General features: G+C 43.6%; 1 protein-coding gene across 13 annotated transcripts in view; it reads right to left on the bottom strand.

The window, feature by feature from the left end:
• NFIA (nuclear factor I A) overlaps window positions 1-24,064 on the bottom strand; it is a 250,410-nt gene that overhangs the window by 89,570 nt on the left and 136,776 nt on the right. For all 13 annotated transcript variants that reach the window (XM_041421921.1, XM_041421917.1, XM_041421911.1 and 10 more), the window contains one exon: window positions 351-425. In XM_041421921.1, the coding sequence (XP_041277855.1) occupies window positions 351-425 (75 nt within the window). The remainder of the gene's footprint in view (window positions 1-350; window positions 426-24,064) is intronic.

The following is a 24,064-nucleotide window of genomic DNA, read 5'->3' on the forward strand; positions in this document are numbered from 1 at the left end:
TTGGATCCTCCAAGGGATCCATGGGAGGTTGATTTCTGTATGCATTTGTCTGCACTCTGCCCATTTTCAGCTGGGTACCAGACAAGCTTATCAACTTGCACATGCAAGTTTGCAGAATCAAATTATTTATCAGCTGACTTTAAAATTCTGCTGGTTTTCACCCATTAAATTTTCATCCATTAAAAGAAGTGGCACATAAATGCTGTCCACTGGCAAGAAAGAGGGGAGAAGAGAGTCCTAATTTTCAAGATGCTGTTTCTGAACTGAGGAAGGGAACAGTAAGAATCAAAGAAAAAAAAAAAAACTTGGATTGCAGAAACCACATAAATCAGACACAACGTGATACTTACTTTGTGAGACTCTTACTAGCTCAGTCACACTGAAAACACCTGATGTGACAAAACTGTCCTGGAAGCCCAAATGTCCTACAAAACAAACAGAGAGAGAGAGAGAACTGCGATTAGCTTCAAGCATTTAATGACAGTATTCTCAAATACTTTACTTTCATTTAGACTTAAAATGTGACATCTAATTTCCCACTTAGCAGTAATTATTGTTTATGTAGGTGGGTAACCAGTCATACAGCTATGTAGGCTGCTTTGTGGTTTCTATCTAGAGGTTAGGAAAGCTAACATGACACATCAGCAGGGAGATTTTTACATGTTAAAGCATCTCAACAGGAAATCTGAAACAAAAGAGGACTATTTTAATAAACCGTTACCTTGGATGACCCCTAATGACTTCACAACTGAAATGAAAATACTGTACCTGGGAAACAGACAGGACAGCTAAGTTCCATAATCGTTTTAAACATTATTCTCTAAAGAAACATCTGATCAGGATTATCTACCCATTCATTCAAACCAAACAAGATTTAAAGACATATTCTTCATTTTTCTAAGGTTACACTAGGGGGATCTTAGAAGAGCAGATGGTTAAAAAAAATCAAATTAAGGCCTTTACAACTAAAAAAAAAATTAAATTCTAATTTAAATTTAAATTAAAAGCTAGGTTTTGAAAGGAAAAATAGATCTCTGCATAAGAAAAAGTATTAACTTGGTGGGCTGTCTGTAGGAACCTGGGCGGATGCATCCACACTCACTCCCCTGCGCAAGGAATGCCTCTCCACTCGGTATCAAAATGTGATGGCACTTTACATAACAGCATTTTCCTTCTTCTCTGCAAACATGCCTACCACCAAATGTTCATTTAATTTTCACGGGTATGCTCAGTGACAAAGGAGCAGCCCGGGCTGCAGCCCAGGCCGGGATCCATCCGGCGGGACAGAGCCGGACTTCCATCAGAGGGAGGGCTGCTCTCCCCTGGCCAGGCTGACCTCCTGCTTGGAAATCGGGGTCACAGGAGAAATCGCAGGATAAAGGGATTATTAAAAGAACTGTAAAGTCCTGCTTGCCCACAGGATAAGTGGCATACCTTTTTAGGTTGTCCTACTTAGAGTCACCGATTCCGGCGCACGCACACATTTATTATTGAATGTTTTGCAGGGGCACCATCTGCTCTGTTGTTAATTGTTTGTCAGGCTCAGTACGATTTCCCTGCGTTCCATATATTCTCCTGCACCCCACGCTCATGCTGGGGGTACCTGTGCACCTTTCTCTAGTGGTCAGAACAACAGGACTAATGCCACCTGCACGTTTGTACTCCTGGCTTTCTTTCTGGGGTTGTTTAAACAAACCCAGAACATCCCACTGCCATCTCTACCTGTGGAACGGGATGCAGAAAGAATGCACCTTCTCTACAGGTCTACAGAGGGTGGAATGCCAGGCAATGTGTCAGGGAAAGTCTTGGGAGAGATCTGCAGGGAGGTGAGCCTTTCACCTCCAGCCAAGATCTGATGGAATTCTGCTCCCACACAGAAGAAGTTCCCTGTTTCTGCGAGGAGCCCACGGTGCCAGATGAACACAGTCTCTAAGCTAACAGACTCGAGACAAGTTTCTGCATCAGGCATGTTTTTATACTCCAGAAATAATGATGAGTTTTCAAACTGTGTATATGTATATCTTTGGGCATCCTTGTGTATGTGTGTATACATATGTATTATGTACACAAACATATAAATATACACAAATCTGTCATGCTCCAGCTGTAGATAAATGTACTATAAAATATTGAAATTGATGCTGAAATTCAACACAAACAAATTCCTCAATCTGCAAACAAGGTTTTTATTTACATCAAGAGAATAAATTTTTCCCTACTTCAAATGAAAAAAAAATGTTCTTACGGGCTTTTATTTTTCCTTATTTTCAATTTAGAAATAGCTCCCAGATAGCTGTAAGTGCTCTTGCCTGATCTGCTTTGTATTTTCCCACAATAAAGGTGATGACTACCTCATTCTGCTTTTTAGAAACGGTTGCTGCCCATACACAACGTTTGCTCATCGCCGATTTCCCAAGTATTTTTAATATGAAGATCTACTTTTCATATGCTGCAGCAGACCTGCCTATTGAATTAAATGATCTGTGAATTAAAAATAATTCTCTTAGGTCTTCACTGAAACCACTCATGTGCCTAAAATTAAGCATATGCTTAAGTGCCTTGCTGGATCAGGGCCAGGACGCTTACTACTCCGCAGAGCCCTTCAGAGGGAAGCCAGTCCATGCTATGTAACTTCTCACACTGTGCTCATCATGGCAGCATCTGAGCAACTTCCAGAAGTGCATCCAGCAATGCCACGAACATCTGCCACGTGTTGTTTTTTTCTGCAGCACACCACACTGGCTCTGCTCTGCTGTCCACTCCCACCTGCATTTCCCAGGCAGGTTCCCGCCGCACGGAGAGTGAAGGTGAAATTTAAATATGGAAGGGGGAAAAAAAAAAAACAACCAAACCTTGAATCACAGCCACTATGGGATATTTGGCTGATTTTTTAAAGGGAAAGCCCAGAGCCCTTTGTAATTAACCAGTAAAAATGTGATTGTGGCAAGGCAAACCATGTCACACACAGGTGAAACCAGAAATGAAAGCGCCATTTTAAATACATTCTAACTCTCAGGGCATGACAGAAGATGAATAAGTTATCTTGGGCATGCTGACTTCAGTAGTCCTATCTTGGGTACACTTGAAATGTCCACTTACTCCTGCAGGAACATTCCTTATTGGGAGCACATGTAATAGCAATCATTAAACAACAGCACACAACGACCATGGTTAGATTTTCACCCTTCAACACCAAAAATAAACATTTCACAAATGGAAGGTGAATTTCACAACTCTCCAATTTGATATTTACTTATAAACATTAAGAAATCGGGGGCTTGCCCTGCCAATCATTAAGAATACCCTGATAACCACAAAAGCCCTGCCCTTGGCTTAGAGCTGGATCATGAATGTATGTCAGGGTATGGCTGGTCTGTGAATTTGCAGTTCAGTAGAACCCCATGGAATTTTTAAAGGTTTGCCTGGATGGCTCAGGCTGCAAAATCCAGGCCTAAGACTCTCGTTTTTGCTGACCTTGGATAACAATGAGAGAAGAAAACGAGGGAAATAGTACAAAGAACTTAAATGTGTAAAAGAAGAATTACTGGGAAACAGTAGCACTGACAAAAGATGTGAAGCTAACATCATTAACAGGAGTCAAAATGTATCAGTTTGGCTGAATTCTGAATGAGGAGAAAAACAGGTAAAGCCAAGCAATTACATACGCAGATGTTAGCATTAAGAAGCTCCTGCACTGAAAAGTTGATTAAATATCCAGAAATCTCCCAAGATTTACTTTTCATAGGGCACTTTACTGAAATACTCTCACTGTGATACTTTTGCTCGGTATCCAAGAGATGGGATATTGAAACTGCTGTGTATGACGGTTGTGTCTGCAGCTTTGCGCAGCAGCCACAGTTGGGTAGTAAAGCAGGTGCTCAAAATGAACCTTGCAGAGTTCATTCATTGCAATTTTGGGTACAAATTAAGACACGTGGCTGGCCAGGGCAGGCCCTGACTCAGCAAAGCCGCTGGAGCACGTGCTTCACTTCCACCACACGCCTGACTCAAGCACGTGCTCACTGCCCTGCCAAACAAAGATGGGCTGACAGCCTCCAGGAGGAATCAAAATAAATGGTTCAATCACTCCTTTAGTCAAGTCTAGGGGTAGGTAGGACTTAGCTCATCATCTAAGATCTTACTTCAGCCCACAAGGATGATCATCTTTCCGTAAGGGGGAAAAACACCCAGGATAATAAAACCAAATTGAATAAAAAAGATCAGGATAGTAACTAGTAAATCACTGTGCACAACAGCATGACTTTATTGTACCAGGTACCATATGGAAAAAAACATTTTTCCATAACTTGATGGCTGCTTTAATTGGGGAGAAAATTCCCAGTGCCATTTACATATTCTTCTTTTGGATCCCAGCAAAGAAGCCAGAAGAAAAGGCTTCAATTGCTGGAGCCTAATTCTGATCTCTCTCAAAGAAGTTTTAAACAAATCTTTCTACACCGATCAAATAGAGTTTCACCTCATTTTCTCCTAATTTACACTGGCAGAGGAGAAATCAGGATTAGGACTTGTTGTCTAGTGCTATTTGTTTTGAATTATTAAGCAAACATTCCTATTTCAATGAGTAAACGTGTACAAAGGCAACTAACCTTCGTCCTAAAATGGAGTTTACAGGGAGAGTATTGTCTGCTTTCCCAATTAATGCAGTAAAAAGGAGTCTCAGACCCTGAGCTACCAATCAAGAGCTTGTGTTGTAGCTTGAGAAAATCATGACTGATGCAATTACTTTTATGTAGAAAGTCTGAATATAGTCTATAGGTTAAAGTTCATGGGGTTATTGTTCCTTAATTGAATATCTGAAGATGTTTTCAAGGTGCTCAAGGTATTATTGTTATTTAATTAGCAGGCTTCCTTGCGTAATCCAACAGTATTATTTTTGCTATAAAATAGTTAGATTGCACCGTAAATATACAAGGTATTTTCTAAACAGAGATACAGCCAGTTTCCTGGAAGTCAAACTTAAATAAAACCGGGAGAGGGTTACTCCTTTGAAGATGAAGAAGTTCAAATCCAGTTATTTTTCTTCCACTACAATCTGAGTGACAGTGCATTAAACTTCAGAGAACAGCTTTTTGGGACACTTTGATACCTTTTCAGTGTTTTGAAATTACACAAGTCCCCCAAACTAGCACTGAACCCATTTCTAAGGCTTTTTTCATGTTCAGCATCTCACTATACATAGCCATCTTAAAACCTTAAAATAGCAATAATCAATTAGGGTCTCAAGCCTATTATCTTAACCAAATGCCTGATTAAAAGAAAAGCCCTCTCTGCTCGAAGTGCAACTTGATTCCTTTTGGTTTTATCCTCTATCTAGATAATCCCATGTTTCGCAAACAATGCGGAGCAATAATGTGGATGAGAAAATTAATGTCTGTATCACACAGCACACGCAGGCCTGGAGAGAGGGGATGTTATCAGAGGAAACCCAGCTCACCCCCAGGACTCCCAAAAGATTAGCTGTTCCATGGCTGAGGAGGATGGGGGTGAGGGAGTAACTCCTAATCTGCATTCTCCAGAAAAAAAGGGAAGGACTGAACATGCGTGCTCCAGTCAAGACCTTCATAACATTTACACTCTGCTTAATTGGAAGGTGAGTTTATCAAGGCTGGGCTGACCCAGCTGAGGCAGCCCTGCCACTGCTGAGAAATAGCTCAGCTCTATCTCACGCTGGAAATACAAAGCAAGATCCATGGGGCTAAGCTGTATATCTAAAAAAAAACTAACTCTGAATCTAAAAAAACATGGAGATGGAGGAGACCATCTCTGCCAGCCACAATATTCTGTCCAAGGGAATGTCTGTGCCATTCTGATGGCAGACAACACCAGGCTGGGATACAGCATGCAGGAACAATGAAATCTGCATTTACCAGCAGCTCCCAAATACTGATCAGAGCTGCCATGGTGGCCTTATTTTAATTGCTTTGCACAAAATGCATTCCTCAAATTTGTAACTGATAAACCTTTAATGGTAAATCAGACTACACTTTTAATTCGTGGACATTTTATAGAAGAGTTAAGCAAGTCATTATACATTAAAGGTGATGCAGAAACCTCTCTCTCATTCCCTGACAAATGCTCCTATTTCAGCTTGTTATTTCCAGCATAATTTTAATGCCACAGCAACAGCTCACCTTGGACAAATTGCACATTTTGCTACGAAAATAACTGTGGGGCCACACGTCAGAGATGCTGTTATTTTCCCTGACTCACTACCTGCCTTTGGCTGAGGTTTTAAGAAGCACCAGAACTTTCTTTGTGGCCCATGGCAGGATGGATTAGACCGTCCAGGGCATGTCGTGTTAGTACAATAGAGGAACATTTTAAGACTTTAAAGTCATGTAATACAATTCTAGGCTGGATCTTTCTTGTTAAAAAAAGTAGAATGGGAGTGATTGAAAGAGAAAAGGGCCAATATTTGACAACAGAAATCAGCATAACCTCCTAACAGCGGCAGTCATGGATGACTGCCCTTTGACCCGGGGAGATTATGTGGGATTTCAATGACAACAGCTGGAAGTGAGCATGTGAGAATAGAGAACACAGATCTGAGGCCTCCTACAAAAGACTGCACAATCCCTGCCCAGATCTGAGTGTTGATTAGAAATTGTTTCCTGGTCCTGGCTTAATAGACTGTGATAATGAAAGTTTTGTTAACCCTTCACAATATGCAAAACCACTGGTAAATGATTTGCCTTTTTGGGTTTTAGCTAAAAAGTCTGTACCCAGCAGACAGTGAAATTGTCTGTCTAAAATTGCTTGCTTTTGTGGGTGCCCAGAGCTCAAGTTCAGCTCCTTTTCCATATGGTTTGTGGCCATTGGGAATCCACCTCTGCTGGGGGTGGCTGGGAGGAAGGACTCTCACCCTTCCCTAAGGAACCCACCTGAGCAGGGATGCTCCAGAGGTGAATCAGAACACAAATACATGTGTAACCTTATACCTTTCCTACTCGTGGCACTTTAGAATCTCTCATGAGAAAAATGCCTAATTATGCTTTTGATGTTTGTCATATTGAGCTTCAGAGTCTGGACGTGGGACCACAGCAAACATGGCACCAGGTGTGTCACCAACAGCCTGATCCTGCACGGATCCACTGCAGCCTCAGCTCTTAGGAGACTCAAACTCATTTTATATTTAAGTGCAGAGATAGTGGAATTAATGGAAACTTATTACCGTTAATGAACCGATTACAGATTGCAATCAATCATGTCAGGTTTTGCCCAAGTGGTGGCACACGGATAGCTCCTTTCTCTTGAAGACAAAGGTCTTCTTGAAACATTGAAAGCATTTCAATTCACATTAAAGACCTTGTGTAATGGAAACCATTCCAAGATCTAAGATGTCTGCTGTGGGTTTTCATTTCCGATGACTCCTAACATCACTGGGTACTTTTCAGTACTCGTGTGTGTGAGAAATCAGTTAAATACCGTTTTTTGATATAACGATAAAAATTTAGAATCTCCCTGTCTACCATAAACCAAATTTGATACAAAAACCTGCATTAATACCGATAGGGGCCTATAGCTTGAAAAACAACAGATGTCTTAAATTAGCATATTTCTGTTTCAGGTCCTCCATCCAAAAATGAAATATTAAAGAAAAGCAGAAAAAAATCATTATAAATGGTCATACTCATTTGGCAGCTTATAAAATAATATGCCTCCTCAAAAGCGTTTCAAAGTAAATGAGATGGAATCTACCTTGGGATAATAATTCTGGAATATTTATAGCATCCAACAATAAAAAGAGTAATAAAACGAAAAGTCTGCCTCCCCAAAAATAATAATATCAAGGAGTTATTTATCTTCATATTTTCACATCAACCCTGGTTACAAGAGCAATGACAGCTGAGATCTCCATGGTCTGTGGTGACATTGCCAGTGACTCAGTGTCCAAATGGAGCTTCCAGGGAAAGCTGGCAGCATGTGGTGCTGCAGGGTGCTCCCTGGGCACCCACCAACAGGCACCACCCACCCCATGGGAAATTTGGGCACTGGAGGGGAAGACCCAGAAAGGAATATTGCCATCCCTGCCCATCTCCATCTCCGAGGTCTCCGTAAAATAACGTCCCAATCACAAGCTCGGCATTGCACTAACCTCAGGACCCCCAAGACAGCTGGGAAACCCCTTAAAGAGAATAATGTAAGGATCACAGCTCTATCCACTGGTCATTTTTTGATGTTTTTGTTCTGGTTTTTGACCTTATTTCTGGTGGAGCCTGAAAGCGCGGGTTGGTACAACTCGCTTGTCTGCAGCCGATCGCGCGCGCTCCATCGGCTGCCCTTGCTCCTCTCTCCATCACCTGCCCTTGCTCCTCTCACTCCTCACCAAGCATCAGCTGGTATTTTGCCTCCTGAATCTGCCCACTGGTTTCTAGGAAGCTGCTGGCAGGAGGAAGGAGCCGACGGCAGGGCTGTGTGCTGTGGCCGCGTTCCGGTCCGCACGCCGCCGGAGCGTGCCTTGGAACACGCACAGTCTACTTGGGTTTACACTGCTCCAAATTAGAATTTAGCTACAGTATTAATGCCATAAATATTATTGTTCATGCTGCGTGAAGAACATCAGTGTGAAAATAAACGTAAGGATATTTAAAAACTGGTGTGGAATACTTAGGTATTCAGACTAATCACGGGCTGAAATAAGCACATTTGTTTCAAATCCTGTTTATAGCACTGCAGCCCCTCCCTCCTTTAAATCTTCCTCTTAACCATAGTGATGTTTATTGAATACCTGTCATTTCTCCAGCAGCATGTGCCAACAGCGGCTCACCAGTGCCAGGCTGCATGAAAACCCTTCTGTCTCCTATTCTCCAAGGGGCTCCCTTAGATCAACCACTACCATACCCAATACACTGAAACCCATAAATTTGCAGATACTGTAGTCAAAATTCTTAACAGGAAAGTGCACCCATTTTGCCCAGTGTAGCATACTGAAATATCACATGGTGAGAAGCATTTCTCACCATGTGTAAACTGTCAATTTGATTTGAAATTAAAATTTTTGATTAACATGAGCATTTCTGAGCCTCCCGCTGGCAGCAGCCCTATTGCTGAAAAGTGACATGATTTGTGACACACATGCTGTACAGAAGCCCCATGCCAGCAATTGTTAAAACCATTTTCATTCTGCTTTAATACGGTATGACACTCAGGAAAATAATTTTAATATTTAGGAGAAAGAGGGTAAAGGCTTAAGGACTGAAGTCCTTTATGGGTGTAAAGCAGGATTAGAGCTGCACGGAAAATCGGCACGGAGGTCTCCCCATCTCACAAGTCATGTCTCTTTTCAGCAACAGGAACCATCTGCAGGAGGCTAAGAAAGGTCCACACTGAAGCACAAAGCCTTCTTTTAAATCCAGTTGATATTTCAAACACAGCATGATGTACTTTCCACCTATGAATGCCGAGATGCTTGTGCACTGCAAAATGCTTGCAACTCCAGTAATTAAACCCTCTCGGATGGGAGGTAGGATTTTCTGGTTTCCACAGCAGTCTGTTATTTTTCCATGTTTACCATTTCCCCGGAGATAATAACATTTATAAAATATATCTTTTACGAAAGAGGAAAGTTTTGTGACTATTGAGACTTTTAAGGCCGGGAATCTACCTCTTCATCAGGGTGGTGGGAAGATTTTTGTTAGTTCGAACAGCTACCAAGAGACAACAAGAAGCAGGACAGATTTCAGGGCTCTGATGTACACACAGCAGGAGACAAAAGTTCAGAGGGGATTTTTATAAACGTAAGCCTGTGTCACTGCTGCAAGCTGCTGACTCAACTGTGTCACCTGCGTGTTTCTCAGAGCGGATCATTTTTTTTCCAGTAACATCATGTTCTGAGGAAGTTTATCATGAAACAAGTATCACGAACAGTCATTCTGAGCAGCAGAACAGCTTTGATATGTGTCGACACGCATCTGACTTTTCTTTGAGCTCCTAACACTGTTCATCACATTAAACACTCTGCTCTGCTGGACTCTCTGCTCCTAGTAAACACAGCGATTTCTAATTGCCATAACACAGCAAGTTAAAAAAAACAACATAGTATTTCAAAAGTAATTTTAGATGGTGAAATGAAATACCAGGGTGATTCAGATGCCCTGGAAGTATTCAGGCCTAAACATAAAGCCATGGGCTCATTTACGTTGATAAGAGAGCATGGGAACACAATCTGCATGAAAAACATGATCCTCAATAAAGCTGTGATACACAGTTACTAGAAGTATGCAGGTTCTTTTAAATAAGTCTTAAGTTTAAATAAGCATTGTGTGTAAATACCTCGCTTTAATTAGCATTTTGCCAACAAATTATACAACTGCACTCAAGGATGCTGTAATTATTTCAGCATCTATAAAACCCTCCCTCAGCTGGTGGGAGATAAGTATACTCTCCAAGGATTGAAGGAGCCTGAAGCCCTGAGGACACAGAATTAGGGGGCTGTAAAAAGAGGTATTGGGGGTTTTTAATGTGCATGTTAGCTTACAGTTATAGGAATAATCCATGTATCCAGATAATATGGCAGGATTCTCTAGGAAAGCCCAGAGTCCAGGAGGAGCTGCTGGGGACAGGGTCAGGCGAGGGCAGCTCCCCTGCCTCACTTTGCTGGGTGATAAGGACACAAACCCTGGTGACTTTATGCACTGGTTCTCCTCTCATCCTCCCTTCCTGGCACTCCCCTCTCTTCACACCACGGCGCTTCTAAAAGACTGTGGCAGGACACCACGATAATGGAAGTATCTGCTCAAGATTAGATTGTAAAAATGTGATGTGAAAGTAGGGAAGCTGGCCATGGAAGCTAAGTCCTGGTCCAGTGGTGGTGGTGTCAGTTCTCAGCTGTAATTCACAATAAATTCCATGGATATTTTGTATTTAGCTGTTGTCCTTGAAATTGAATCTTTGGAGTTTTCTCTCCAGGAGTCTCTTACTCTGTTCTTTACACAGAACTAACTCTGTTAGCTTTTAGCCCCAACTAGACTGACGTCTACTGGTTACATATTAGTTATTTTAACTAACTTTACACCTTAGTTATTCTTGTGTCTGGGGAGGGAAGAGATTTGTCACCAGTCACATCATGTCATGCAATCATCTGCCTCTGACTGGCTCCTCTGGGAGAGTGAAGGTGCACGGACAAAGTACTGCACACCCCTGGAGGCAACACAACCCTGTCCCGGGGTGACCCAGGCTCTCCAGGCTCATATCCCAGGCTTTGCCAGGTCTCTGCCTCCCCAGGCAGTGAGGAGGAAGGCCCAGAGACTGAGTGGCTGACTTCCCAAGCTGCGCTGCACTCAGGGTTAACCATGCTTTCAGACAGCAGTGGAGAACACCCAGTGTGCGAGTGGGCAATTCCCCAGCCAAATCCCAAACTAGGGACATAAATCCAGCGGGAACAGACTGCTGGGTGTGGAAACCAGCAGCAGAGCTCCGCACGATGACTGAGACTCTCTTTCCGTTTCACTCTAAGTTTGTGTTTTGTAGGGCAGGATGCCCTGTCTACATTCCTTTATGGACTAAGAATGGACATTTATTAACAAGTGCTTGGGCGGACAGCCCAAAACTACAGACTCCTGGCCTGGGACTGCAGGACAGAGAGGGCCAGTGACCCCCATTTGTGTTTACTGTACTTCTGCAGACACATGTTGGTGTGATGGGGGCATTCACTTTCCCAGGTTCAGGCCAAGGTCAGGCCAGAACACGGACCAAGTTTATTTTTCTCCTGTAATCTGCTCAAGCTGTAGCCCAAAGGGGGTCTCAGAGTTCACTCACTGTGAGGGATTCAACATGAACACAGTAAACAGAAGAGACAGAGAGGGACCTTGCTCATCCCTCACTGATTTCAAGTGCTTGTCCCACGTGAGGCAGATTGGGTGGTTCCAGGGGAGGTGCTCAGGGAATTGGGATGACATCGGTGGGATGTCCCATCCCAGGAGAGTGCCTGCAGCAACTCAGACATTCTCTTGGGGTACCAGTGAGGACACGGGATGAATCTGTTGCTGGAAGCTGGACTGGAGCTAAGCCTTTGCACTCCCTTCCTGTGGTAGATTTGCCTTTCCAGACCATCTAACCCACCCCAGCAGCCAGTGTGTGTGGCACAATGCAATACCCAGGGATGCAGAAACAGGGCACTGGGATGGACTGCCCAATCCTCATGTGTTTAAGACAATCTGAAGATACCACAGAGGCCAGGACTTCATATTTTTGGGCCACACTTAGCAGTCTGGCCTGTGACAGTTTGTACTCTGACTGACTTTCAAGCTGGCAGGAAAGAATGAGAAAAGGAAAAGTAATTCCACTGGCAGAGAGCTTTACATTAAACTAAAGCAACTCAGGTAAAAGAAAACCCATCTATTACGGTTTATGATGCATAAACATTCATTTCTTCTCTGATCCTCCTTTGCTTGCATTACTGAAATGCATAAATAAAGGGAAAAATAATGATGGATGGCTTTTGGAAAAGTTAGAGTTCAGCTCAGGATGGATGCGATCCCAAACATTTCAGATTCTTATCTCATCGTAATTGGAATAGCTGAACCTCTCTTGTCTGCAAAATTAGACAAGGCATCCTGTGAGAATGGGCTCTTTTTCACAGAACTTTAGTCCCCAGACACATGAAAGAATGAAAACAAGAACTGGAACAGAACATTTTTACTTTTGAATAATGGCTTCATTTGGGCAGCTTAGAACAAAACTTTACTGGAAGAGATGAGGAGGAAATTGTCTCTTCCAGTGTGCCCATCCCTAGACAAATTCTTCTACAGAGCATATGAGTACTTGTCAAAAATGATAATTTATCTAAGAAACTCCCATTCTGTAGAATTCAAAAGAAAAACAGAAAGGGAAAAAGTACATGTGGGCAGTTGATAGACTGTCCACTCTTCTACTCCCTACATCTAATGATGAAGAAATCATTCAGCCAAGTCCACATGCCCTGCTAGATCCACCTTTGCTCTTGAGCAACTCTGTCTCAACTCTGTCTGCTCTGGCTTGTCAGGATGAGCAGGAGAGGGGTGGGTGACTTCCTCCAGAAGCAGAATCTCAGGTCCAGAGCAATTGCAGTGTTTGAAACATTTTGGTTTTAAAACTCCCTGAGGTTCAACAGAGGGAGATTAATTCTCAAAAGACCTGGTATTTCCAGTGATTACAGAGGGACAGGAAGGATTTCAGGTTCACCACTGATAGCTTGTTTTAATGCCTACTGTTAAATCCATGTCTTAGTCTCCGTATCATGTTAGCATAGATCTGGAAGAAAATTTCCTTTCTCTCCCATTTCATGCCCCAAGCATGAATCTCTCTTGACATTCTCCATGCTCACAGTTTTCTCTGGCTACTTTTTGTTTGTTTGTTTTTTCAATTCAGAAGCCTGTAAAGTACAAGTGCTGCTGAGTTATCCTTGTGTTGCTGCCCTTCATCCGGTTCGTTTGCAGGAGGGAATAATGATCTGTCACCAAGGTAAATTCACTGCCTGGCAGATAATGCCACAGTGTTTCTGCTGCCCATTTCACAGTAAGACATTCTTTTTCAATGATGCTGCATCTCTGTTCTCGTGGGAACAGTTTACGGCTGACATAGCAATAGTAGTAATAACAACTTACATTTATATTGTACACGGGATGATCTTTATTTCCCTCTCCTTCTAACAGTGGACATCCCCAGTCCTACTGCAAATCCATCCTCATGGCCATGGCAGACAGAAATCTGGATTCATTAATACTGAGCTGCCTCATTCCTCAGCTGTTTGCTCAGGTTTTCACATCCTTTCCAGCCCACTTTGCCACTGATTTAAATGGAGCCGTGGGCCACTACCCTACCACTGCTCTAAGCCTTCCCTCAAAAAAATCTGTGGGGATCCCCTCCTGCCTCAAAACCACAGCCTCCTCAGTCTGTCAAGCTGCTGTCCAGCCTCTCCTGCCCCTCACCTCTTCCCTTCCCCCTGCAGCTCCAGCTCTGGCACGCTCGGCTGTACGGTAAAATTGGCTCCCCTCTGTACGGCGTGGGGGACAGGGCCAGCTCTCTGCATTCTGCTGCTGGAAACTTCCTGAATGCGAATTCCCAGATTCTGAAAATCAGGACTTTGAGGTCTAACATGTGGGAAAATTGCAGGAGGTCTGCAGTGCAAAGCTGGTCAGGTGGGGACACCCCCCCCAAACACCAGCAGGTTTTCAGATGGAGATGCAGCTGTCAAAGAGCCTTCTGTTACAGATAAAATCTTAAGAGTAAGGAATTAAAGTAGAAAAATAACTAGGACAGGGCTCTGGGTTCTCTGTGAGTGAGAGTGGTACAGCTACATAAGCAGTATCCCTCCCTTATGATCCTGGGAGAAGAAACACCAGCCAAAGGTTTGGCTCAGCATGGTCTGAGAGCTGCTTGGCTAGGGCAGGGCGACTGCTGGGGTGCCACAGTGGCCCCATGGCAGGGCACACCACAGCCAGGGTTAGGGTTCTGGCCATGTGTCCTGCAAAGGCCAGACAGAGAGAAGATAAATGTTTGGATCCCCTGGAGCAGCCCTGTAATTCCCTTGTGCCTCCCCTCGCCAGGGATGGGAGCGAGGTGCTGGCTCCTCACACCCGAGTGTGGCTTGCAGCAGATCCCCTTGCTTCAAGTGCAAGTGAGGGAGGGTGGGAGGTAATGATTAGAGACACTCTAAAATGATTGCATTAATTGAACCTTATGAAAATGGAAAACAATGGCAGTGGGTAATAATAAAACCCCACTGTAACTATGCACATCTCTTGTTTACTAGAAAGTGCTTCACTGACTACAGATTTACTCTGGGGCACAGCAGGAAACTTTTCTCCTTTAAATTTAATCAGCGCTTTTTTGCCTTTTTTTTTTTCCCTTTCAGAGAAAAATACCAGCTATCAGATCTGTGTTTCCCATCCACTCCTAAGACTCCTCAGTGCAGTGCCTGGAGGTGATAGTGTGAACTCACTCAAGAATGTGAAGGCATTTTATAAATCATTTGGTTCCAGCAGGAGGGGGAGAAAGGGAGAAGGCAGAGGGATGATATAGTTTACAGCACACACTCAGCAGTAACTCCCAACTGTCAAACTTCAGCATTTTCTTCAGTTGCAACAGTGGTTAACAAAAAAAAATGTTAAGACAGCAGACACGAAATGCGCATAGCGAGCAGCACATTTAATCAACTTGCACCTTCCTACCACCCCACTGCCCAAATCTATCCGGACACTATCACAACCCAGAAAAAAAAAGTTGCACAAGTGAAGATAGGGCACTGAAAAAGGAGCAGGAAGGAACAACACGAAGCGCTGTAAACAACTTGCGGCGCCCTTTTCTGTGCCAGATAACAACAGCAGAGTGAAAGGAGTGTGTTTACAAGTGTGCCTCACTCTCCTCACCTTCCTCCTGCCCCTTTTGCCACGCTCACTACCTCCTGGGAAAATATTTGCAGACCATTGCAAATAAAAGCCTCCTTCTCACTTTCCAAGAAATGGATCTGGTACTTTTCCATTTCAGTCACACCAGAGCCAGGCTTCAGAGGGGATTTTATTCTCACAACTCCATGAGAGTCCCCCTAAACTTTCTTTTCAGTTCCTAGCTAGCAACTTCTGCAATTAAAAAATAGTATCTAATTATCTATAGGAGTGATAAGGCTTTTTTTGGGACTCTGGTCTCACTAAAGTGCCCCCCCTGACAACAGCAGCAGTGCCCTATGCTGGTTTCAGGAGCTGTGCATTGCCCTCCACTTGCACCTCCCTGCTGGGGTACACCACTCCAGGCCTATAAAATTAAGGTCACTTGGAAAGCACCTGATTTACCCAAGAATCTGCAATATGTGCAGACACACGGGTTTTTTCTGAGTGTGCAAACCACGTATGAGTATGAAGGTCTGGATCCATTTGAAAGCAAACCACCTTGTACCTGTAAAACCACAAGATTCATAAAGGCACTACGCCACAGGCAGAAACCAGAGGAAGGTGTGAAAAAATGACACACATTTCCATAGTGTGTAGATATATTTGGAAAGGTCTGGAGGCAACAGAACACCTCCTGTGCTGGTCAGGAAGTCAGAGCAAAAGAACACCTGAGTGTGAGTGGGAAAGTGCAATCCCTTATCTACACTTGGACATTCCCATCTGGATGAACCAAGCTCTGGCTGAAGCCACCCACAGAAGTTTAGGTGCTGGTGGACCAGGTACAGTGAAGGGCAAGTGGAAGGAAAAGTATATTTTACTAAGAAGTGCCAGACTGGCTGGGACTGGAGTCACAGAGAATCTTTGATGCCTTTGGGTGGACTTGCTGGAAAACAGAAAGACACCCCCCCCCCCCCCCCCCCCCCCCAGCCCCGCCCCGCCGCGAGCGGAGGGCGCAAAACTCTGCCTCAAGCCTTCATCCCCCTCTGACTTCTGCAGGAAGGGAGCCAGCGCCTCCCCAGCACAGCTCCCAGCACATTCCTAACTTCCAGTGGTTTGACCACAGAGGGCAAAATTTTGGCCAGGGAGCACTTCCGATGGCAGGAGAGCAGCGGTGAGCCAGCCTGGGTTCCACTGCTGTGATCTCTGAGTGGAGAGTTCCCACTCACTGCCACAAAGAGACACCACCTAAGTAGATGTGGAGTAATGAATACTTCGGTGAAGCGACTGATTTCAGAGGGGGCTTTCATCCACAGGCCCTGTATTTATAGTTCAAGCCTTTTCAATTAATACGCACACCCTAAAAGAATTAAACTACTAATTATCACATTTTACTGTGGTTCACAGAACTTTCATCAGATCTAGTAAATGAAATCACGAGTTCAGCAGAAGAAGCTTTACTGCGCCAAATTATGTCAAGGGTATATCATGTTGATAATAAAAGATCACTTGGTTGGAAGCCTAACCTAGAAGGTTGGGGAGGCGTAAAAAGTTCACATTTTGGATCATGCTGCTCTGGTGTGGGCGTTCTGTGTTTTTTCTCTTGGTTATTGTGGAAGGCAATTCTCCTGCAAGTAAAATTTTCCCCTTGTCTTACATTATCGAGCATTAGGGAATTTTTACACAGAAAGGCAAATAGAAAGGTTTGGGGTTTTGTTTTGCAAGCCAGATCTTGGCATCACATCCTCCCTCCACTAATAAACTCCCCTCTCCACTCAACAGAAATTAAACGATGCCCACACCACAAATAAACTCCTTTCCCTAAGTGCCCAGCTTCCTGGTGGGCAGGGTGGTGTTCCAAGGCATCCTTCAGCCTGTGGTCCGCTCCGGCGGCCGCAATTACCCTGACGCAACCCAGCTCTCAGCTGTTAATTAAACAGCAACTCTCTCAAGAAGAGAGACATTAAAAACAGTTGTAGTGGAAGCTGGTGGTTGCTCACAGCTCCAGCCCCTGGAACATGGGACATGGGCAGGATGGCTGCCTGCTCATCCCAGCGCTGCCACAGAGCAGGGGGCAGTGACCTGAAACCCTCGGGACAAAGAAAATCCTTGACCCTGCAAAGGGAAGCTCAGGAGTTCCCTAAGAGGCTGCTCCTGGCCATCCCGTTTCCAAGCTGCCCTCTAGGTGGCCCTTGCTGTTATCTTGTGGATAAAGATTCATGGGATGGAGCAACAGAATAAAAATGCGTTTTTGAAACGACTTAGAATAATCGCAGCTGTATTTATGCACCTTATCTATTGGAAGGGTTCATCGCCCTTTTTCTGTACACACACAATGGGAAATAAAAATACATACTGGAACCACACTTATTTCTCCTCTCCTTTGCAGTGCTCAGCCACTCCAAGCGTAATGAACGTTTCATGTCTTTCAAGCATTGCTTTGTCATGCTATAAGCATTCATTTCATGCTTTGAATATTTCCTGTCATACTCGCCTTGGATGAATTTTTTGTGGGAATGCTTTGCTTGTGGAGGTTAATGGCTAGCAGCAGTGGAAACTGAAGTCCTCTGTCAATCCCCCAGCCTCGAGCACTGCAGGTCACTGATGAGAAGGGTCTCCAGCCACCCCCAGCAGAGGCTGCCCAGCTGACACCCCTGACATCCCCCCTTCTGGCCTGACTGACAGTCAGAGCCATTTGCCATCACTGGATTCCCCCAAGAGAGTGCCAGCCACTGATAAGCAGGCTAAATCCTGAGCCTACCACAGGACCCACTAAATCCTGGAAATGGTGTAACTCTGCCTCAATTTGGACTCCAAAGAGAATAAGGTATTATAGGGGAAAAGAGTGTTTTCTTTCCTAATAATTCAGATGATTCTTCATGACAGTCAAGAATCTGGATGGGAAATACACCTGAACGCTGCAAAGCTTCAATGCTAGAATATTATAATTGAAATGCTGTATTTCTAGTTCTTTTTGGGAACATAATGCAATGAAATAAGACGAGGGAAATGCAAGACTACATCACACATAAGCTAAATTTATAACCAGACATATCTACTTTTGTTTCCTTGGGAAACGCTGGCTCTCAGAGCTGCCTACAGGCACTCTCGAGGGGTGATGAAACACAGGTTGGACCTCATCAGACCTTTCTTGGCTGATGGGTCCTCTTAGAGTCAACAGCCCGTCCTGCCCAGTCCCAGGGAACCAGAAGAGACCAAACCCCACCAGCCCTCCCTGACTCGGCCACAGCTTCCAAGCCTGGACAAATTTCCCCACTGCTGTTCCCAGTCAGCACACAACATGATCCGTAAGGGTGCAAATCTGTTCAGAATTTGGTCCTGGCAAGTTCCAAAGGTGCAAACAAGCTGACATCACCAGGAGCTCTGACTTCGGCGCCAGCGATGAGATTCCTTATTGGAAATGCTAAGGGCTTTTTTTTTAAAGCTTTTTCTGAAGAAAGTTAATTTTAGATTAGTCCCTCAGGCTGTGATAACTCCTCAGCGTGGCTCTGTAAACAAGAGAGGAGAGTCTTCTTGCATTTATAAGATTCTGATGCAAATAATCCCATGAACAAGAACATTAATAAAAGCTGCCGTTACTGTATTACTGCCTTTGCAGCTGTAACTGATAGAAAACTTTCTCTGCAAGGCTCAGTTATCTCCTGAAAATGAGGTGTTTCAGGAATGTTAGTCATCTGAGATCGTGTGTTTTCTAACAGCACCAGCTTCAGCCTTGCATGTTCAGAGGACTGCTGGCGTCCTTGCACTCCTCAGGTGGGAGCTGAGGGGCTTATCCAAGGACAGAGGAGCCTCCAGACAACCCCAGCACCTCCTTGGAGAGCTGGCATCAAGCTCTGTTTCAGTTCTGAAAGCCTGCGAGGCAGCTGGACTCCACCTGAAGCAGTGGAGAGGAGAGGTCAGGCATGGCCTGAGCATAAGGGACGGCTTTGGAAGGCAGGACATTTCCCCTTGTGAAAAATCTAGCTGTGGAATGAACTGGATGTCACTCAGCTGCCATTTAACCTGGAATGTGTGTTGGGGACAGCCACCATGAGCTGTCACTAGTTCTCTGCCTGGGATGAGGGTTTGAAGGGTGAGCTCTGTGTCCAAGAAGAGTGCCCAAGCCTTGGGGCAGGCAGGCACTGCTTCCACTGGCCCGAGCTATCCCACTGCTTGGAATGCCACATTTGGGACCAGAAACAAAGCATTCACAGAGGGACTGGACTCTGCAGCTTGTTAGTTTAGGCAGAGGGGTCTTCCCACACATAATGTCCTCCTCCCTTTCAGCCAAAGCTAAATCATGCCTTCTGTGACCAGCTTTGCCTGGAAGAAGAAACTTCCCTTTGCATTTGTTCCCACTGTGGCCTTCTCTTTCCCCCACAGCTCAAGGACCAGAAAGTCTTCCTTTCTGTTTTTAGGCATGGAAAAGTAAGCATATACTTAAACATTCTTTTTTTTAAGGTTTAATACTCAAGTCCAACCCTACTTCAGCAAAGAATTCACAGATGATATTTACAAGTCCAGTGTAATTACTGCAGGGTTGAAAAACGAGTTCTGCGACTTACGGTGCATCATTGTTTTTCTTTTTTCTTTTTTTTTTTTTTAATGTTTCAGTGAACAATGTGCCTTTCATTTCCTGCAGTGCTGTTAAGGTACTTGCAGCTCAAAGCAGTGAGACTGCATTAAAGCTAAAAAGCGTTTGGTTTGGGCATTACACATTTTTATTTTTTAGAAAAATGCCTCTCCCTCTTCAGAAATTGTTTGAGCAATGGATTTGGCACAGGTTTGCAATCAGCTGCCATAATGAATGCTGCCCTGCTCACTTGAAATGGGAGAATTTACCAACTTCTTTAAAAAGAACTCGCTCATCTACAATCAAAGTGCTGTGCTACCAGCTCTGAGGCACCAAATCACAGTCCCCTGCTGGAGAGGCACGAGCAGCCTGTCAGAAATGACACAGCATTCTCCTGCTCTGCACAGCACACCTCGTGTGCACCTTTACGCTGCACTTATTAATTCACCAGTGCCACCACATCAAACACAAACACTGCCTGACGTCCATTTACTGACAGCAGCAGAGCAGCTCTGTACCAGTTATTAACTACTCTGCTACATCCTCCCTGCCTTTCTCCAGAGTTCAACTCCTGATGGAGCAGAGCAAAATCCAACTTTTCATATTCTCTGAAAGCCAGAATCGGAAATATCCCCGCTTTGCAGACAAAAAGACCAAAAGGTTTCCCTACAAAAGTTTAAAATAATCCTACTTACAAAAAGAAAATCTATCTGATAGCTGTTTCCACGACTGAAAGTGAAAATAAAAGCCTGAGAGAGTGTCCACAGCAGTGCTGAGCTGGGAATTCAGTTGTTCCTGATCCCCAGGCATGCAGTCACTTCACTACATCAGACTACCCATTTTGTCATCCTCACTTCACTGGAAACTACTTTGTTTAGAAAACACAACACCAAACCAGTGCATTTAATAAGCTTTTAAAATCAATAACCCCCTCCCCCCCACTTTTTTTTTTTTGATTGGGTGAATTGCAAAATCACTTTGTGGTGCCAACTGAAATGAAGCTTTTACATACCATTAGGCAACTACAAAAGTGGGGAATTTTCCACATGGGTGTTCCACCCAGCTGGTCAGAAAAAAATCCCTGGTTTCAGCAAAATATCAGGGCATCAAAAAATGTTCTTGCCTTTCAAATGAAGTTGCTGGCCTCTTTCCTTATTCCTTCTGTAAATTTCCTCACCCATACAACAAGCAGAGGAATTCTGGATTTTCTGCCTCTCCCCAAAATGCTGTTTCCCATGGTGACAGAGCAGCACTGTGCACACCCTGTGTTAGTTTTACCCCCAGCTTCAGCACAAAACATCTGGACCTTGGACCGTCCATGCACCAACAAGCCCTGTCTCGCCTGCATGTTTGGTTTTCATGGCCATCATGCTGCATCTCTGTCTTTAGAAATAATTAAATGCTTCATATTTCTGTTAAATATTTGAAGTGGTGACTGGATGACTGCCTGGAAACTATTCTGGCTTAATGAAGGCTGAGGGAAAGACCAGAGTTGGTGCTGAAGCCACCACTAAGAGCAGAAGGTGTCACCATCTTCCCTGTGATGAGCCTGATCCAGAAAATGAACAAGCAAACTAGAAAAAAAACCAGGAGTGGCTCTAAAAGAGAAAAGCTTTTTTTTTTTTTTCCCCATGAACTTCACTTCAATGAAGGTTAGACATACAGGCTTTTCAAAACAACACATACAATTTAGGATGATAAATTAAAATATGTAGTAGGAGGCCTTCTTTTTCAGGGCCGTATAGTTGACCCTTCTGAACCTACATTACTCAAGGTATGCAAAATATATGTGTATAATAAATAGCTCTAGAATTTATGGAGTGGAACAGAAAGGATATTAACAGGCAAGTAGAGAGGCTGTATAACCCTCACAAGGCCTTTAAAGATTTATTTTTTTAAAATGAAGGAATGCATGCATGGAAAAGGCAGCACTGAATCGATACACTTCTTTGTGCCTTCCAGAAACACACGCAAAAATGCTTCCAGATCTGCCCTCAATCTGGCCACTCCACTGTTGGCATCAGTGGGAATGAGATTATTCACGATTCTATTTTTTCTTCTACTAAAAAAAATAATTTAAAAAAAAATTTCCTCTCTGTGTGGGCTCATTCCCACTCTCAGTAAAATCAATTACGAGCCTCCCATTGACTCCGGAGGGATTTGGACCAGGCCCTGTGGAAGTGGGTCTACAGCAAGTGTAGAACAACGCAGTTAATATGATTTATTGTGTCCGTTTCTGTGCGTGCAGTTTTTCATTTTCTAAAGGCTGCAGTTTTGCTTTCATCCTCACGTCCAGGAGATAAGAGCTGCAGATTTGTGTTGATCTACGCCGGGTACCCCGGAGCTGGGGGCTGTGTGTGCTGGGAATGAGCTCAGCCTGCCCAGGGGGAAGGAGCCCTTCAGGGCCAACACTCTGCCTTAGAAAATCTCCCACACACGCACTGCAGAAGGTGCAGAACCAGTGAGGAGGCTGCTGCTGTGGTGGGGAAAAAATACCCTTTAGTAAAACTGAGAAAAAAAAAAAAATAAGAGAAAAATCTTTTTCCTGTTTATTTAAAAAAAAAAAAAAATTAGAAAAAAGTACCTATTGCAGGTCAGCAGCAAAGTTCCAAGAATTCGCTAAAAGATTGTTTTACAAAGAAGACTCAGGCTCCAAATCAGAGATATTTCATTTCACTAGGCTTTTACAGATTCTACATTATTAAACACTGACATTGCTGCTTTTCGGGGCAGTTGTTGAGTAGCAAGCTTTGTTAAAGACTAAGAAACTGCAGGGTAAGATGAACTGTGCTTTAATAGCTGCGAAAGAATATTATCTAAACACGAAATAATAACATGCTTGGTGCCTAATACATTCTAAATTAAAATATTATTTAATAAACACAGGCAACATATTCCCCATAAAAAAAAATAGCAGAATTGGCAGAACAAAAATCACAGTTTAGTCAGTTCTTCTCTTAACCTTGCAATCCTTTGGCTACAAATTAGAATTTCTGTGAACAGGATTGATAAGGGAAATTAGGAGCTGTCTTTCAGAAACAACAGCAATGTTTTAAGATGGTATGTTTAGAGATGAACAGCACAAAACCTATCAAAATATGAAACCTTTCATATCTAATGGGAGGAAAATACAGGAGCCCAAATAGCTAAAATCTCAGCAGCCCAATGAGCCCTATGTTCCATGTGCTATAGTGCAAAGGTTTTTATGTACCTAAACCTCTTTTTCTTCTCTTAATATTAAACCCTAACCCCAAAGCAGTCCAGATGAAGCCCCTCAGCCTCACTGTCCCATGCAGGGGTTTAAGGCAAAGCAGTTAGTTGCTCTGTGAAAGGGAAATCACATGTGTATTACTGCAGACACAGAATTTCTACATGGATTTACACATCCCAGAAATGGTGACAGGGCTTCAGAGGCATAAACCCTTCACACAAATTCTTTCTTATAGAGTAGACCCGAAGTACAGTGGACAACACAATCTACATTTAGGTCTTACAAAAAAAAAAGCTCTGATTGTAGATAAAAGAAGTCAAGAAAAACTATTAATAATAATCATCCCTTATTCTAAGTCCTAAGTATAAGTAGTTGCCGATGGGCCAACAAAAATTGTTGAGGTCTACCTTAGCTAAACACAAAAAGGAAGAGAAGCTGTTCCATTACACACATAGTCATCTTTTCACATACAGTCCCCACAGAAATCCACTATTATTGAATGTTTTTTTTTTTTTTTTTTCAGGCTGCTTTACAAAGCCAGCTCTTGGTCCAGTAAAAGCCATTGCTTCAACTTTGAATCTGTCCTGGTGCAGAGAATATGAGTTTTCCCTAAAATTGCCAGTTCTTCTAATGCTTCCACTCCAGCCACTGCCACTGGAGAACGCGGAGAGAGGCACCGAGGAGCTGAGCTGAACCTCCCTGATCTCTTTTCCTGTTGTATCTACTCCCCTGAAGGTCATGACTCAAGGCCCAGGGACTGAAAGCCTTTGCTATGGAGGAATAAGGATAAGGGTTGCATACAGCAGGCTCTTTAATGGCATCTCCCTAATTAAAATTAATTTTAAAGGGGGAAAAAAAAAAATGTCTCTCTCCAGGACTGGACAAAGGAATGCTACCTTAGATTAGTGAAACAGTAGCATTTTAATTAAGAGGAGAGTGCACAACCTGTTTGTAGCC

This window comes from Onychostruthus taczanowskii, unplaced genomic scaffold (assembly GCF_017590055.1).
Source record: "Onychostruthus taczanowskii isolate IOZ18803 unplaced genomic scaffold, ASM1759005v1 scaffold7, whole genome shotgun sequence".
Classification (NCBI taxonomy): Eukaryota; Metazoa; Chordata; class Aves; order Passeriformes; family Passeridae; genus Onychostruthus; species Onychostruthus taczanowskii.